The sequence below is a fragment of the Tachysurus fulvidraco genome, chromosome 1 (genome assembly GCF_022655615.1).
Source record: "Tachysurus fulvidraco isolate hzauxx_2018 chromosome 1, HZAU_PFXX_2.0, whole genome shotgun sequence".
Taxonomy (NCBI): domain Eukaryota; kingdom Metazoa; phylum Chordata; class Actinopteri; order Siluriformes; family Bagridae; genus Tachysurus; species Tachysurus fulvidraco.
The window spans coordinates 16,226,671-16,241,125 of record NC_062518.1 but is presented as its reverse complement, the minus strand read 5'-3'; the positions used below and the strand labels follow the sequence as shown (position 1 = coordinate 16,241,125).

The 14,455-nt window shown below is 39.2% G+C and overlaps 2 protein-coding genes and 1 long non-coding RNA gene across 4 annotated transcripts in view; 2 read left to right on the top strand and 1 right to left on the bottom strand.

Moving 5' to 3' along the window:
• The window catches only part of bcor (BCL6 corepressor), a 53,927-nt gene extending 45,408 nt beyond the window's left edge, over positions 1-8,519 (bottom strand). The window contains exon 1 of the mRNA XM_027168696.2: positions 8,387-8,519. The gene's annotated coding sequence lies outside the window, so the exon portion shown is untranslated. The remainder of the gene's footprint in view (positions 1-8,386) is intronic.
• Positions 995-3,647, top strand: LOC125138624. The gene is made up of 2 exons (XR_007137878.1): positions 995-1,356; positions 3,445-3,647. It is a non-coding gene; the product is annotated as an uncharacterized LOC125138624 (long non-coding RNA).
• Positions 8,520-8,530: 11 nt separating the features above from the next.
• LOC113657132 (renin receptor) lies at positions 8,531-14,455 on the top strand. Of its 2 annotated transcripts, none has more exons than XM_047800581.1 (9): positions 8,531-8,687; positions 9,303-9,433; positions 9,708-9,836; positions 10,186-10,281; positions 11,575-11,712; positions 11,850-11,903; positions 12,162-12,296; positions 12,488-12,607; positions 13,576-14,455. In XM_047800581.1, the coding sequence occupies exons 1-9, from the start codon at positions 8,645-8,647 to the stop codon at positions 13,768-13,770; spliced, it is 1,041 nt and encodes a 346-aa protein (XP_047656537.1). In that variant the 5' UTR covers positions 8,531-8,644; the 3' UTR covers positions 13,771-14,455. The 2 variants fall into 2 exon arrangements, with proteins under 2 accessions (XP_047656537.1, XP_027024500.1); XM_027168699.2 differs by having other exon boundaries at positions 12,147-12,296.

Sequence of the window (14,455 nt, the reverse complement as noted above, 5' to 3'; positions counted from 1 at the left end):
GTCAACGAGTACTTTGAAGGTGAAAATGAAAGGAGAATTTTATTTATTTATTTATTTTTAACAAATTTACAAAAGTGAGATTAGTATTATATTCTTATTATATAATGCCAGAGAAAAGATGCAAGATGCAAAAATTAACTGGAACCAGTCCAGCAACAAAGAAGAGTTCAGTTCCAGAGTGTGGCCTACGATATTCAAAATTAATACTTCTAAATAAATAAATAAATACATAAATGGGGGGTGGACTGTATTTCTCCTTGTCATTAGTGTGCTACCATCAAGGTGCATGTTTCTTACCTTTAGGTTTAATAATTAACCTTTAAAAAATAATATAGAAATAAGTAACTGTCAGCTTTATGATACCATCAGAGCAACACGATGAAGGTCCAGTAGCTTTAGCCTTGAGAGTGTAGGGTGGTGTATTAGGTGTGTGTAGTGTACACTTTACTTCAATGACGTATTAAAGATATGATAAGGGCACCACTACGGCAACATGGAAAGGTACGGTTTAGTACCAGAGTGTGCAGGCTAAAAATGAGTTTTTGTGGCCTAGAGGTCCAGCTCAGAACAGCCTACAAGAACAACAAATAATTTGCCGATATTTTGAAGTTACACACTAGTATTAAAAAAAAAACAAAAAAAAAAAACACACTATATCTGTAATGAACTTCTTACTGTGAATAAACTATATCCCTCTGATCCCACATCGGAATATATTGCATAACCGATTATCAGCTGTGGCCGTATGATGAAACTGGGCATTATGACTAATCAAAAGAAAGTGAGAACAGAGAAAAAAAAACAGATCTTGTGGTGAAGTGCTGGTCTGAAAACCATGACTTTAATGACTAATGTTTCCTTTTCCCACGCTGAGCATTATGGGCAATTCCCTCGATGACTATTCCCTTTAAATGTTCCTTCGAGCAAAGCGAGGTTTAAGATTTTTTCCCCTTCTTTTCTGTCCACCTCTTCACACTTCTCTGCTTCATTAGCAGTAGAATAAATTGACGTGAATATACTCAGGGGGCGGGGTTAGAGGGGGCAGTTCACGATTCCTCTGGCTTTCCAAATGAACGTATTAGTTCCGGGAGAATTGTTACCGTTAGTGTGAATAGGAACAGCTACTGCACAGGGCTAAGTACGGATAATGAACAAACACATGTATGTAAGGGGTCTCTGTGTATTCCGACATGTATTCCAGCTGTAAAATTAAGCGTTTAGTTGATGCCATGTGTTTGGTTTTTTTTATTATGTGAGACGGAAAAATAGACAAAGCTTCTGAAACTGTGACACAGTCTTTATTCCTCAATTTAACAAACTTGGCCGAATCCAGTAAAGTAACAATGCCCTTAAACGGTAATATGCATTATTCATTTCCTTTTGTTTCCTTAATTGCATCACCCTTTAATGTTGAATTCTGGCAGATCGGTGAAGAGGCAATGACCAGGAAGTAACTTCATTCATAGCTAGTATCTCAGGCGTCATCGAGGCAGGATACACCCTGGACGGAGTGCCAACCCATCGCAGGGCACACACACACTCTCATTCACTCACGACAATTTTCCAGAGATGCCAATCAACCTACCATGCATGTCTTTGGACCGGGGGAGGAAACCAGAGTACCCGGAGGAAACCAGAGTACCCGGAGGAAACCCCCGAGGCATGGGGAGAACATGCAAACTCCACACACACAAGGCAGAGGCGGGAATCGAACCCCCAACCCTGGAGGTATGAGGCGAACGTGCTAACCACTAAGCCACCGTGTCCCCCTCACATTCATCCAGTTCTACACAAAATATTTAGAAGCCTTAAATGTTGGAATTTTATATCTTTAGACCTTTTAAGGATTCCTTGCTCAAAAAGGGTTCCAAGTAGAACCTTTCTTTCTGCTAATAACCCTTAATTACTTAATAAGCCCCAGACAAATTTGGGACGATTTTAAGCTTTTAAATCAATTTTCTTCATTTGAAGGACTTAGGAAAAAAAAGCGAAATACTGAATTATCCAAAATTTTTGATTAAAGGATTTTTAGTTTCCAAAAAAAAAGGGAATTATTTGTTCAGTTCTTTATTGAAACCTTTTAAGGGTTTGAAGCTTAAGAACCGCACTCTTAAATCAGAACGCACAAAGCATTTTTTTTTTTATCCATACTCTGTGTGGAGTTCTTTAGCAGTTCTTTCTAAAGTTGTCCAAGGAATTGTTTAGCGTTCCCACCAAAGAACAAATTCCTTAAGAGATAATTAAGGATTCTTGCCATGCAAAAGATGGTTCTCCTAGAAGCCCCCACTTGGGGTTCCAACTGAAGAACTTTAAGGGTTCTAAATAATTAATAATTACTGTAAACTGGTAATAGCAACGCTCTCTGTAGATATAGTTCTACAGATAAATCATTATGTGACTGTGTTCTATCTACAGTAAGGAACACAGTAGTTCAAAGGAAACCTTGTAGAATATCTAATGAGTTTTGTATATATTTTTAATTCTACAGTATTTTGTAATTTGAGTACTGATGGCACAGTGGCTTAGTGGTAAGCACATTCGCCTAACACCTCCAGGGTTGGGGGTTCGATTCCTGCCTTGTGTGTGTGGAGTTTGCATGTTCTCCCCGTGCCTTGGGGGTTTCCTCCGGGTACTCCGGTTTCCTCCCCCGGTCCAAAGACATACATGGTAGGTTGATTGGCATCTCTGGAAAATTGTCTGTAGTGTGTGAGTGAATGAGAGTGTGTGTGTGTGCCCTGTGATGGGTTGGCACTCCGTCCAGGGTGTATCCTGCCTCGATGACGCCTGAGATACTAGCTATGAATGAAGTTACTTCCTGGTCATTGCCTCTTCACCGATCTGCCAGAATTCAACATTAAAGGGTGATGCAATTAAGGAAACAAAAGGAAATGAATAATGCATATTACCGTTTAAGGGCATTGTTACTTTACTGGATTCGGCCAAGTTTGTTAAATTGAGGAATAAAGACTGTGATGCCCGATGACACCCGAGATAGGCACAGGCTCCCCTTGACTCGGGAAGTTCGGATAAGCGGTAGAAAATGAATGGATAAATGTGTGCAACATTAAGTCTTGCTTTATGATACAGAGGGGGAAAAAATCTTCTTCTTTATAGAATCATTGGATAATTCGGTGCTCTGGGCTTTCTACAGCACTTTCTGATTGGTACTTTCTGATTATATATATAGGGTTCTACACAGAACTATTCTTTGATTCCTCGATCTCGATCAGCAAGTAGCTCTAAATGTTCGAAGTGTAACACTCTAAAGGATGTTATCCTGCATGCTGCTTTTTTACAATCCCCAAGCTGGAGAGAAATTCCATTAGAAACACTTTTCATAGTTCACACGGCATGTAATGAAAATTTTGATTAAACTGAAAAGGCCATGTCTAATTCGTTGTGATTCAGGAAGCCTTGCTTATTTTTTTTTTATTTTGTTTTTAGGGGAACACAGACGGAGACCTCGCCTCGGAGTCAACATTACCGTCTAAAAGAGGAACCGTTCTCACGCAATTATTCTCCTGTCACGTGCCATCGTACGCAGAGGCGATGATGAAATCTTAACTATATTAAAAACAAACAAACAAAAAAAACTCCAACTGTGACTGAAAGATTTTACGAATCTTAATGAAGCTTTGAATGAAAAATTCATTTACATCTTTATTACATAAATATTGCAATTACAAATCGCAATTTACGCAATTACGACTTCAACGCGAGGTTTTTAGCTGCTAAATCACCTTTACGCTTTCGACCGAAACACGTCAAAAATCCTACAAGTCCTCATTTATGCAGTAGAGTGGGGCTTAAAAAAATGCTGATAGCAGCTAAACACGGTCAGGACTAGACAACAAAACGCTGACGGTTACTAAAGATCGTACGCAACATCCGAGAACAAAGTTATCGCTTACGTTATAACAGCTAGAAACAGACGTTCTCTCACCAGCCTCTTGTGTTTCTCTCTTAATCAGACGAAACAGTGTAAAGTCACAGCTTTAAGTCTGACTCTTTCTATAAAATGTTAAACAAATGTCTCCTTACAGAAAACTTCATATCAACGACGGTTTCCTGTAAAAGTCCCCGAGAACGAGCAGTTTCTATAGAAACAATAATGAACTAAACGATTGCATTGATATAAACGCTACAGTATTGTCCGAGCTGAAGTTATATATATATATATATATATATATATATATATATATATATATATATATAAATAAAAGAATCATTACCACTGTTCCTATGACAGTCCAATGACAGTTCCTATGACAGCTCGTGCGGCTTATCCGTGTGAAACAGAAGTCGGTATAAATATGGTGTAAAAGACTCCCAGCCATTCGGTAAACCCCTGAGCCAGCAGTGCTACCACTGATCGTCTTACGGGAAAGTAAAATCCCAGTGCTGTGCAGACTGAGATCGTGAACGAGGCTTACAAAACAATTGAAAAAAATTAACACGTGGCCTGAGCAATGAGCTTGTAACTGAAGATTTAAGTTAACAAAACACATTTGTTTAAATTATATAATTGATTTTTTTCTTTAGTTAATTCAATTAATTGGTGCAAAGAAATTCTAAAGAATAAATGTACAAAAAAAATAAACATAAATAAATAAATAAATAAATAAATAAATAAATAAATAGAGATAGATAGATAGATAAATAAAACATCGAGTCCGTGAGAAGTCGTCAGACTATCAAAACATGACTCTAATGTAGCAAGAGCTCCTCCATGTGGGCAAACGTGGTAATGCAAGCCGACGAAAAGGAAACATGACTTTACTTGAATGGTTATAACGGCTCCTGAATTTTTTTTTCTCCGTGACTAGAAAAACCACGCTTCAACTGATGCCTTCAGAACTTCAATATTGTCTCATCACAACATCAGTTGAGCACCGTGAAAAAGGAAAAGAATAAAATAAAATTGCAATCAAATTTGTGATGAAGTTCCATTCCATGACATTGTTTGATCAATCACATGGCCTATTAAACATACTAATACACAATGCAAATATAACCAAACATACCTTTGGTTTCTTACAATCTGACACTCAGTTCGTGTGATCACCTCTTGCTTTTCAGTGCTCAATGCTGCTTATCAAATCACGTGACCAACACATACGATGGTACTTCTTTTTCTCCAGTAGGTGTCACTATTGCCAATTGTTAAACAAATAAAATATACAATACCCAAGTAAACATTCAATTATTACACAACATTTGTAACAAACAAACAAAAACTTTAAAAAGGCAAAAAAAAAAAATTACATGAATCATTCCTCAGATTTTTTGAGAAATTGCAACTTATGTCAATGATTAAGCTGCAGTGATAATGATAAAACAAAAACAACTCAGCACTTATATGCCCCCCCTTTGACATTTTTGTCTAATTTAGATCACATTATCTGTCTTCTTCTTCTTCTTCTTCTTCTTTTTGCCTTCAGGGGTCACCACAGCGAATCATCTCTCTCCACCTATCCCTATCTTCTGCATCCTCAATTGCACCCACTAGCTTCAAATCCTCATTAATTACATCCATATACCTCCTCTTTGACCTTCCTCTTTGCCTCCTGCCTGGCAGCTGGCCTCCCTAACTTTGTCCCCCAAATGTCCAACATGAGCTGTCCCTCTGATGCACTCGTTCCTAATCCTGTCCAACCTTGTCACTCCCAAAGAGAACCTCAACATCTTCAGCTCGGCTACCTCTAGCTCTGACTCCTGTCTCTTCTTCAGTGACACTGCCTCTAAACCATACAGCATGGCCGGTCTCACCACTGTCCTGCACACCTTCCCCTTGATTCTCGCTGATATTTTCCTATATCACAGAACTCCTGACACCTTTCTCCACCCATTCCAACCTGCCTGCACTCGCTTCTCTAACTCTTTCCCACTCTCTCCATTACTCTGGACTGTTGACCCCAAGTACTTAGAAAGTGACGTGACATACGGCTAAGTATGGTGAACCATACTCAGAATTCGTTCTCTGCATTTTGACCCATCCAAAGTGCACACAGACAGCAGTGAACACACACACCGTGAACACACACCCGGAGCAGTGTACCCTCTTCACCCTGTAACCTTACTGTTCCACTTCTCTCCCTTTCATTCACACACATGTACTCAGTCTTACTAAGACTGACTTTCATTCATCTTCTCTCCAGCGCAAATCTCCACCTCTCCAGGTTTTCCTCCACCTGCTCCCTGCTCCCTCTACAGATCACAATGTCATCTGCAAACATCATCGTCCATTGACCTCCTCTGACAACTGGTCCATCACTATAGCAAACAGGAAGGGGCTCAGAGCCGATCCCTGATGCAGTCCCACCTCCACTTTGAACTCCTCTGTCTGACCTACAGCACACCTCACCACTATCCTGCTCCTCTCATACATGTCCTGCACCACTCTGACATACTTCTCTGCTACTCCTGACTTCTTAGATCACATTATCTATAATTTGGCAATTTTAAACATCATTAAGCATCGCCCACTTCACAACCTGCAAGTCACTAAAAAGATAAATAAAAACAAACAACAACAAAATAGATAAGTAAAAAATAACCCCCTCCCTGCTCTGAGTCATCTGTATGTTCGGTGCTTTAAACTCGATTTTATTCCCAGTTGGGGGAAGTCCGAAAAGAATGTCAATAGATTTCTCAACAAAAAATATAAAAACACCTTTCCTCTAGGATACAGAAAAATCTTAAATAAGTTTGGTTTTGAACTTGTACATGGTACAGGGGATGTAGTGCACCTTTTAAAATGTATCCGAGTTGTAGATTTGTTCCTTAAGAGCTCCATGTTAAAAGTAAACTCTATGCACATTTGCAGATAAAAGACACAGAAGACCCCAAAGGTGAGGAGAGGATCAGATTATCCTTTATCTTTCTGAATATGAAGTGGTCCTCTAAAAAGTGCTGTCCTTTATCTAGAGGCAGGAGGTTAATTCTTTCAACAAGAAGTTTAATTAATAAACTACGAATTAAAATGAAGGACTTTTATTCTAAAATGTAAAGTGATTTTTAAAGAAACCACGAGTTGAAAAGCAGTACTTTTATTCTATAATGTAAAAGTGATTTTTAATTAAGAAACTATGAGATAAAATGCAGGACTTTTATTCTAAACTTTTAATCAAGTGATTTTTAATTAAGAAACTGAGTTAAAAAGCAGTACTTTTATTCTAAAATGTTAATGCTTTTTAATTAAGAAACCACAAGCTAAAGCAGTACTTTTATTCTAAAATGTAAAAACGTGACTTTTGTTCTAAAATTTAAATCAAATGATTTTTAATTAGGAAACTGCGAGTTAAAGCAGTACTTTAATTCTATAATGTAAAAAAGTGATTTTTAAGAAAGAAACTATGAGTTAAAAGCAGTACTTTTATTCTAAAATGTTAATGATTTTTAAATTAAGAAACCACAAGTTAAAGCAGTACTTTTATTCTAAAATGTAAAAACGTGACTTTTATTCTAAAATTTAAATCAAATGATTTTTAATTAGGAAACTGCGAGTTAAAGCAGTACTTTAATTCTATAATGTAAAAAAGTGATTTTTAATAAAGAAACTACGAGTTAAAAAGCAGGACTTTTATTCTAAAATGTTAATGATTTTTAATTAAGAAACTGCGAGTTAAAGCAGTACTTTTATTCTAAAATGTTAATGATTTTTCATTTTTAATTAAGAAGCCACGAGTTAAAAAGCAGGACTTTTATTCTATAATGTAAAAAAATAGATTTTTAATTAAGAAGCCACGAGTTAAAAAGCAGTACTTTTATTCTAAAATGTAAAGTGATTTTTAATTAAGAGACTACGAGTTAAAAAGCGGGACTTTTGTTCTAAAATTTAAATCAAGTGATTTTGAATTAAGAAACTGTTAAAATGCAAGCCTTTTATTCTAAAATGTAAAAAACGTGATTTTTAATTAAGAAACCACGAGTTAAAAAGGAGGACTTTTATTCTAAAATTTAAATCAAGTGATTTCTTATTAAGAAACTAAGACTTAAAAGCAGTACTTTTATTCTATAATGTAAAAAAAATGGATTTTTAATTAAGAAACCACGAGTTAAAAGCAGGATTCTATAATGTAAAAAAGTGATTATTTAAGAAACTATGAGTTAAAATGCAGGACTTTTATTCTAAAATCAAGCGATTTTCTAGTGTTAATGAACCCCCAGCTGTCCTAATGATCAAGTTCCTAATGGGTTTAAACGGTCTGAAGTGCAATAAACGACCATAAAACACTGCAAACTGTAAATATTTTCTTAAATAATAGATAATGCACATTTTAAGATTTATCATCTTGACCTGTAGAGAAATACTAATAATAACTTTGCTAAAGTTTGTTGATTCGCCTTTGTGTCTTGAGGAGTTACATAAGTACACAAAACAAACCTGAAGTTGACTCTCCTGTGGATTCCGTGCACGAAACCCCACTTTACACCGACATTGTAGCATTCAGTCACTACACAGTTTCATCCGCTAAGTGGCGACATTGGGTTTTTTTTTTTGGTTTTTTTTTAAGCGATCAATTAACGTCTACACGTCGTGACGCTGTGCGTAATCGATGACGCCATCACGCACAGCGCAGAGCTTGTCAGCTGATTCACGGTGCGCGAGGACGTGTTGTCGGTTCTCCAAACCCGAAGGACGATGAACGGCGCGTCGGTTTTCGTTACGCTCGCGGTTTTAGCAGGTAAAACTTTAAATGGCGCTGTTTGTCCGATTGGAATTGATTCGCGTTGTGAAAACAGTCGTTATATAAAGGCGTCAAATGGCACGAGCGCGTCAAGTTAGCATCGGATGCTAACACTGAGGGGTTTAATCCCAAATAGCTTCATGTTCCCTTTAGACGTGTCACATTTTATATTCTTATATCACAACAATTATATATAAATATATTTATGACAACGAAAACCTTTTTAAAAGGAATTTAAATTGCTTAAAGTACCGAGATGAATGTGATGTCACGTGACTTGCCTTCAGTCAGGTCTGAGTATGCGCACTAACACTGTTATGACTTCCCAGTATTGTTGAAATGATCCAGTTTAATTAGCGTGTAATAAGGGACTTACTGTGGTGTTATTACAGCAGGAAGTAGCTAGACAGAGTCAGAACTGCTGTGAACGCTTGTGTCTGTACATGTTTGCTGTTTAGGAGATTGTTAAACACAAATCACACATGGAAATGCTGCATCCTCGAGTGTACCTCATATATACACATCTAGTGTGTTTATATACAGTGTTGTTTGTCTAGTCAGTGATGTACATGTTAGGATGTAAAGGGTAAAGTGATGTCTGCTTTGTTGCAGGTGTTTTTGGAGACCAGCTGACGGTGCTGCGTAGCCCCGAGTATGTGAACTTCAGGTCAGGAAATTGGCCACTAGCTGGAGAGAAGATCCCGGACCTGGTGGCTCTCACCATGGGCTTCTCCGTCCTTGAGGTAAACCATTAAAAGTGGACCAGCTTTTATTGTCCTGTGAGTGTGTAGTCGTTTAATCTTTTCTGTCTTGCGCGTGATTAATGACAAATATTTGTACCACGAGTATGTTCATGTCAAGACCGTCAGCAGATTTTTGCCCTAAGCATATTGTGTAACTGTATCTGTGGTTGATTTCTACACTTTGTTAGCTGGAGAAAGTTTTCTTGTAAGTCACAAGGCCGTGTGTGTGTGTGTGTGTGTGTGTGTGTGTGTGTGTGTGTGTGTGTGTGTGTAGGATCTCAAATGGCCAGGTTTAGCAGCAGGCTCCCTGTTCCAGCGTCCACGTTCCAATGCCCTGATAACCGTCCGTGGCATCGACAGTTTAGATCTTCCCTCCAACATCTCCACTTATCCACTGGAAAACGTGAGTGTTGTAATCCTGACGTGCTTTTAAGGAAGTATAAAGTCATCGCCTGTCACTGTTTTTCAAAGCCACTTTGTTTCATTACCTTGGAGTATTTATTTTCTCTAAACTGTACAAAAACGAAGCTATGGAATGATGGATAATTTGTTAGATAGAGAGATGATTTAATTTGTAGTAAGTAAATCAGCTGAAGACTTCCCCTGCCGCTGTTTTAGTGTTGCACATTTATGGACTTGACTCATTGAACTTCCCTTTTTTTTAAGTCATGAGACACTGCATAATTTCCTGTGAGGTTTTTTAATTTCCCCTCTTACTAAACTGCCTCCTCTCCCTGTCTTCCCTGTCTCAGACGGTGCCGTTTACCCTGGACAGTGTCGCAAACTCCATCCACACCCTGTTTGCCGATAGCACTCCTGTGGTTCTCCAGCTCGCCCCCAGCGAGGAGGTAAACGCTCCTACACAACTGTGTGCAGATCTAAGGCCCCGTTCACACTGCAGGTAAAAGTGGCCCAAATACGATTTTTTTTGGTCAAGTGGCCAGGTCAGACTTCTTCAGGAGTAGTGTGAACACTCAAATCTGGCCCAGATCTGATTTTTTTCAAATCCATATGTGGTCCTGAATCAGACCCAAATCTGATTTTTTCCAATGTGGCCGCAGTGTGAACAGCCAAGGCAGATTTGATGCGACTTTTACGTCAATCTACATCGACATTCGTCACAATTATGCACCGGCGAAGACTTTTTTTTTTTTTTTTACTTAACACACATACATTACCAGTCGCTGTGTTTGTGTCACGTTTTCGCCGGGCGCAAAAAAAACAAAACAGTTTTCGCGGGCACAAATTTGACAGAAACGTGACTGGTAACGTGTGTGTGTGTTAAGAGTGTTATATAAAGTGGTTACATGAACCAGTTCATGTTTGCATTGAATACATCACATTATAGCATTACATGATATGTTTGCTTGCACCAGCTGATACAATACTTCCTCCGTAACCTCGCCAACTTTTTAGCGCAACGGCGTGCTGCGTGTGACGTCATTGTTATTGTTCGTTTGCGCATGCGGGTCAGTTCGAAACAGCAAACTGTTCACACTGGTATCTGATACAGGCCACATTTTAAATGGTAATGTGAACAGCCAAACAAAAAAATCAGATCTGAGCAAAATATCCGAATTGAGCATTAAGACTTGCAGTGGGAACATGGCCTAACACACACACACACACACACACACATTTCACACACTGCTTCCTGTATCTACTTTACATTTCACTTTGTTTTTTAGTGGAGAAGGAACTATAATAAAAAGTCCAGGCAGGAACTTAGTCCTGGTTTTAACTTACTTCCTGACTGAAAAGAGACATTACACAATTTTACAATTCTAAAAACTTGAACACTTTTAGTGGACACACACACACAAACTACACACACACGCTAGTTCGGTTACCATAGAAACAGGCTTGATATCCGACACCTCCGCTGTTCTCAGTAAGTTTTTCTACTTTAGCTGATGTGAAAATGTAGAACTTGGAACTCTGGCTCATGGACACAGTGACATCACCGATGTCCCTGCGTACTCTCACTGATCAGACATGCAGGACGCTCAGGATCGCCTTTAAAGCTGCAGTAGAAATCAAACTATTAACATAATCGATATAAACACAGAACATGCTGCTGTAACAAAAAAGATAAATAAGTGATACATGTTTTAATTCCCTCTGTGTGTGTGTGTGTTTAGAGATTGTACATGATGGGCATGGCCAACACAGTATTTGAGGATTTGCCCGTCACTCTGCAGCAGATCCGCACTCGTCTGTCACAGGACGGATCTGTCCTGCCTTCACTCCCGCTCAACTCACTGAGCCGTAACAACGAGGTAACAGGCTGAAGTTTCTGTCCCTCAATACGGACATTTAAACTCAGAGTAGTGTTTAAACATCTGACTGGATTATCCATATCTGTTATTCCATTTACACGGAGTTATTTATATAAGTATCATGTGGATGTTTCCAGGCTGATCTGCTCTTCCTGTCTGAGATTCAAGTGTTGCATGATATTTCTGCTCTGGTAAGTTAACAACAGAGACCTGAATAACTAACTACTGTAGTGAGGAAATCAGATATTTATCTCTCTCTCTCTCTCACACATCCTCTCTCTCTCTCACTCGTATCCTCTCTCTGTCTCTCTCTTTTTTCTTTCTTTCTTTCTTTCTTTCTTTCTTTCTCTCTGTTTCTCTCTCATCCTCTCTCGCTCTTTCTTTCTCTCTCTCTCTCTCATATCCTCTCTCATATTCTCTCTCTCTCTCTCTAGCTGATGAGACACAAGCACTTGGCTAAGGACCAGGCTCCTGATCTCTTCTCCCTGGAGCTTGCCGGTATGGAGGAACTGTCCCGGCGCTACGGCACAGATTCCCCTCAGTTCAAGGACGCTCGTGAGATTCTGGTTGCTGCACTGCAGAAGGTGACAAACCACAGAAAATATGTTCAGCTTTCAAATTCTTCTGCATGTGGGTGAATGAGAGGAAACTCTTCCTCAACCTGCACGTGCATACCGTCACTAAGCCACAAACACCTCTCTCTCTCTCACACACATACACACACGCAAGGAAACAGGGATTTAAACCTCTCTTTCGTCTCCATCACATCTTCTAGTTTGCTGATGACGTCTACGGCGTTTACGGCAGCAACGCAGTGGTGGAGGTGGTGACGGTGAAGACGTTCGAGACACCACTGAGCAGGAAGACGCGCTCCATCCTGGAGGCTAAGCAGATGGTGAGTTTTATATTGTGCACCACAGAAAACAATTCTGAAGTCAGTACGTTTGCACGACCTTATAAGGTTATCGTGCTGGTCTTAACAGGAAGTTTGTTTTGAGCTCTGTTTGTGGGTGGGACTTTACATGAAGTGTAATGGTCAGTGGACTGTGAGCTTAAATATAAACACTAGATTCAGTCTATAGTTTTTAGTCCTTCTAAAGCAGAGGACTAGTAGAAGTAGAAATTATGGTTTTATATTAACTAGGGTTAAAAATAACAAACCTGGTTTTATAAAAAAAACCCAGTGTAGAGGGTGCCAATACTTTTTTACTCACACTGAAAATAAGGTTTGATACAAACGCACACAGGCGTAATCTCTACTGAATAGTAAATTAAAAAGTGACTCCAGACATCAATCTGTGATGATTCTATTTTTCTGTTTTGTGGCTTCGCCCACATTTCCCTGCTCATTTCAGACACCTGGCATTAGTGTAGGTGATTTACCCGGTCAAGGTGTGTGCGGAGACACACGGGTGACGTCTCGGGTGTTTCAGGGCTTGGAAACAGTTACAGGTTTCAGTAACTCCAGACAGTTAAGTAGATGGTTAGCTCTAAAAAGAAACACATGGTCAGAGCTTTCTAACCCACAGGGTGTGGTTCACATCAGGCACAAACAAGTGTGCTGAAGTTCTTTTTTGTTTCTCTAAACTTTCCCCACATTAAAGTTGACCTCGTTTGCGTTTTGTTAAGACGTGTTGAGCGAGAGACGTACTGACACCATGCAGATGCATGCACACGCTTACCAACGTGTGGTCAGTGCAGGGACATGAGAACCTGTTGTTTTTCCAAACACTTGTTCATTTTATCTCTAATTTTGTTTACAGCTGCTCATAAATAAATGCACCCTTTTGATATGGTTGTAGGTGATAAAGCTGTGTGTCGGTTTGCTAACACACAACATTAAAACTGTTTTGTCTCCCACAGAGTAACCCAGGAAGCCCCTACAATCTGGCCTACAAGTACAACTTCGAGTACGCCGTAGTGTTTAACATCGTGCTGTGGCTCATGATCCTGTTGGCTCTCGCTGTCATCGTCATCTCCTACAACCTGTGGAACATGGACCCCGGCTACGACAGCATCATCTACAGGATGACCAATCAGAAGATCCGCATGGATTAACCGTGCATTCCGACGCATTGTTGCTGTTGTCTGCTACGTGTATGTGTGCGTGCGTGTGGGTGTGTGTGTGTGTGTGTGTGTGCAGATCTCTCAATTCCATACATTCTGAGTTTGTATATAGCTCAGAAATGTTGCTTTATGAATATTTATTGATGCTTGTTGTTTTGTCGGAAAATCTAAACGAATATACATGTATATAAACTGTGGGTGAACGAACAGGAACCTGTGTGTTTGAGTGTTGTGATCACGTGTGGTGCTGTGTGTCATGATCCTGATTGAGCTTCATGTTGAATCATCTGTATTTATTGTTGTGTTGTTTTTTTGTTTTATTTTTATTCCTGATGCACTGGATCCTAATATCTGGTACTGATGTGTAAGGGTGGAGCGACGTACAAGTGCATGCTGTAAATCTCAGAGGTGTTACGGTAAAAACACCAGACTGTTGATAGGATTTAAGTTGATATTATAATGTCTGTTATCTGAGACACACTGAGTTGTGAGTGAGGAGTAATTTAACATTCTACATAGTCTCTTCTATCCTTTTGTGTGTTCACCTGAAACTCGTTTTCTGCCGTCCATCGTACCATTGAACGTTAGCTGAAAAGTGTTTAACTGAGAAATGTGAAAGAGGACGTCGTCTCTGAGCAGTTCGCTTATTACGTAATAAAGTCTTCAGTCACAGTCA

What these genes read in the sequence shown, in the direction of transcription:
- LOC113657132 (XM_027168699.2), top strand. Translation starts at nt 8,645, where the DNA reads ATGAACGGCGCGTCGGTTTTCGTTACGCTCGCGGTTTTAGCAG. An exon ending in CACTGAGCCGTAACAACGAG is followed by an intron (nt 11,713 to 11,849) that starts GTAACAGGCTGA and finishes GGATGTTTCCAG; the next exon opens with GCTGATCTGCTCTTCCTGTC. An exon ending in TCCTGGAGGCTAAGCAGATG is followed by an intron (nt 12,608 to 13,575) that starts GTGAGTTTTATA and finishes TGTCTCCCACAG; the next exon opens with AGTAACCCAGGAAGCCCCTA.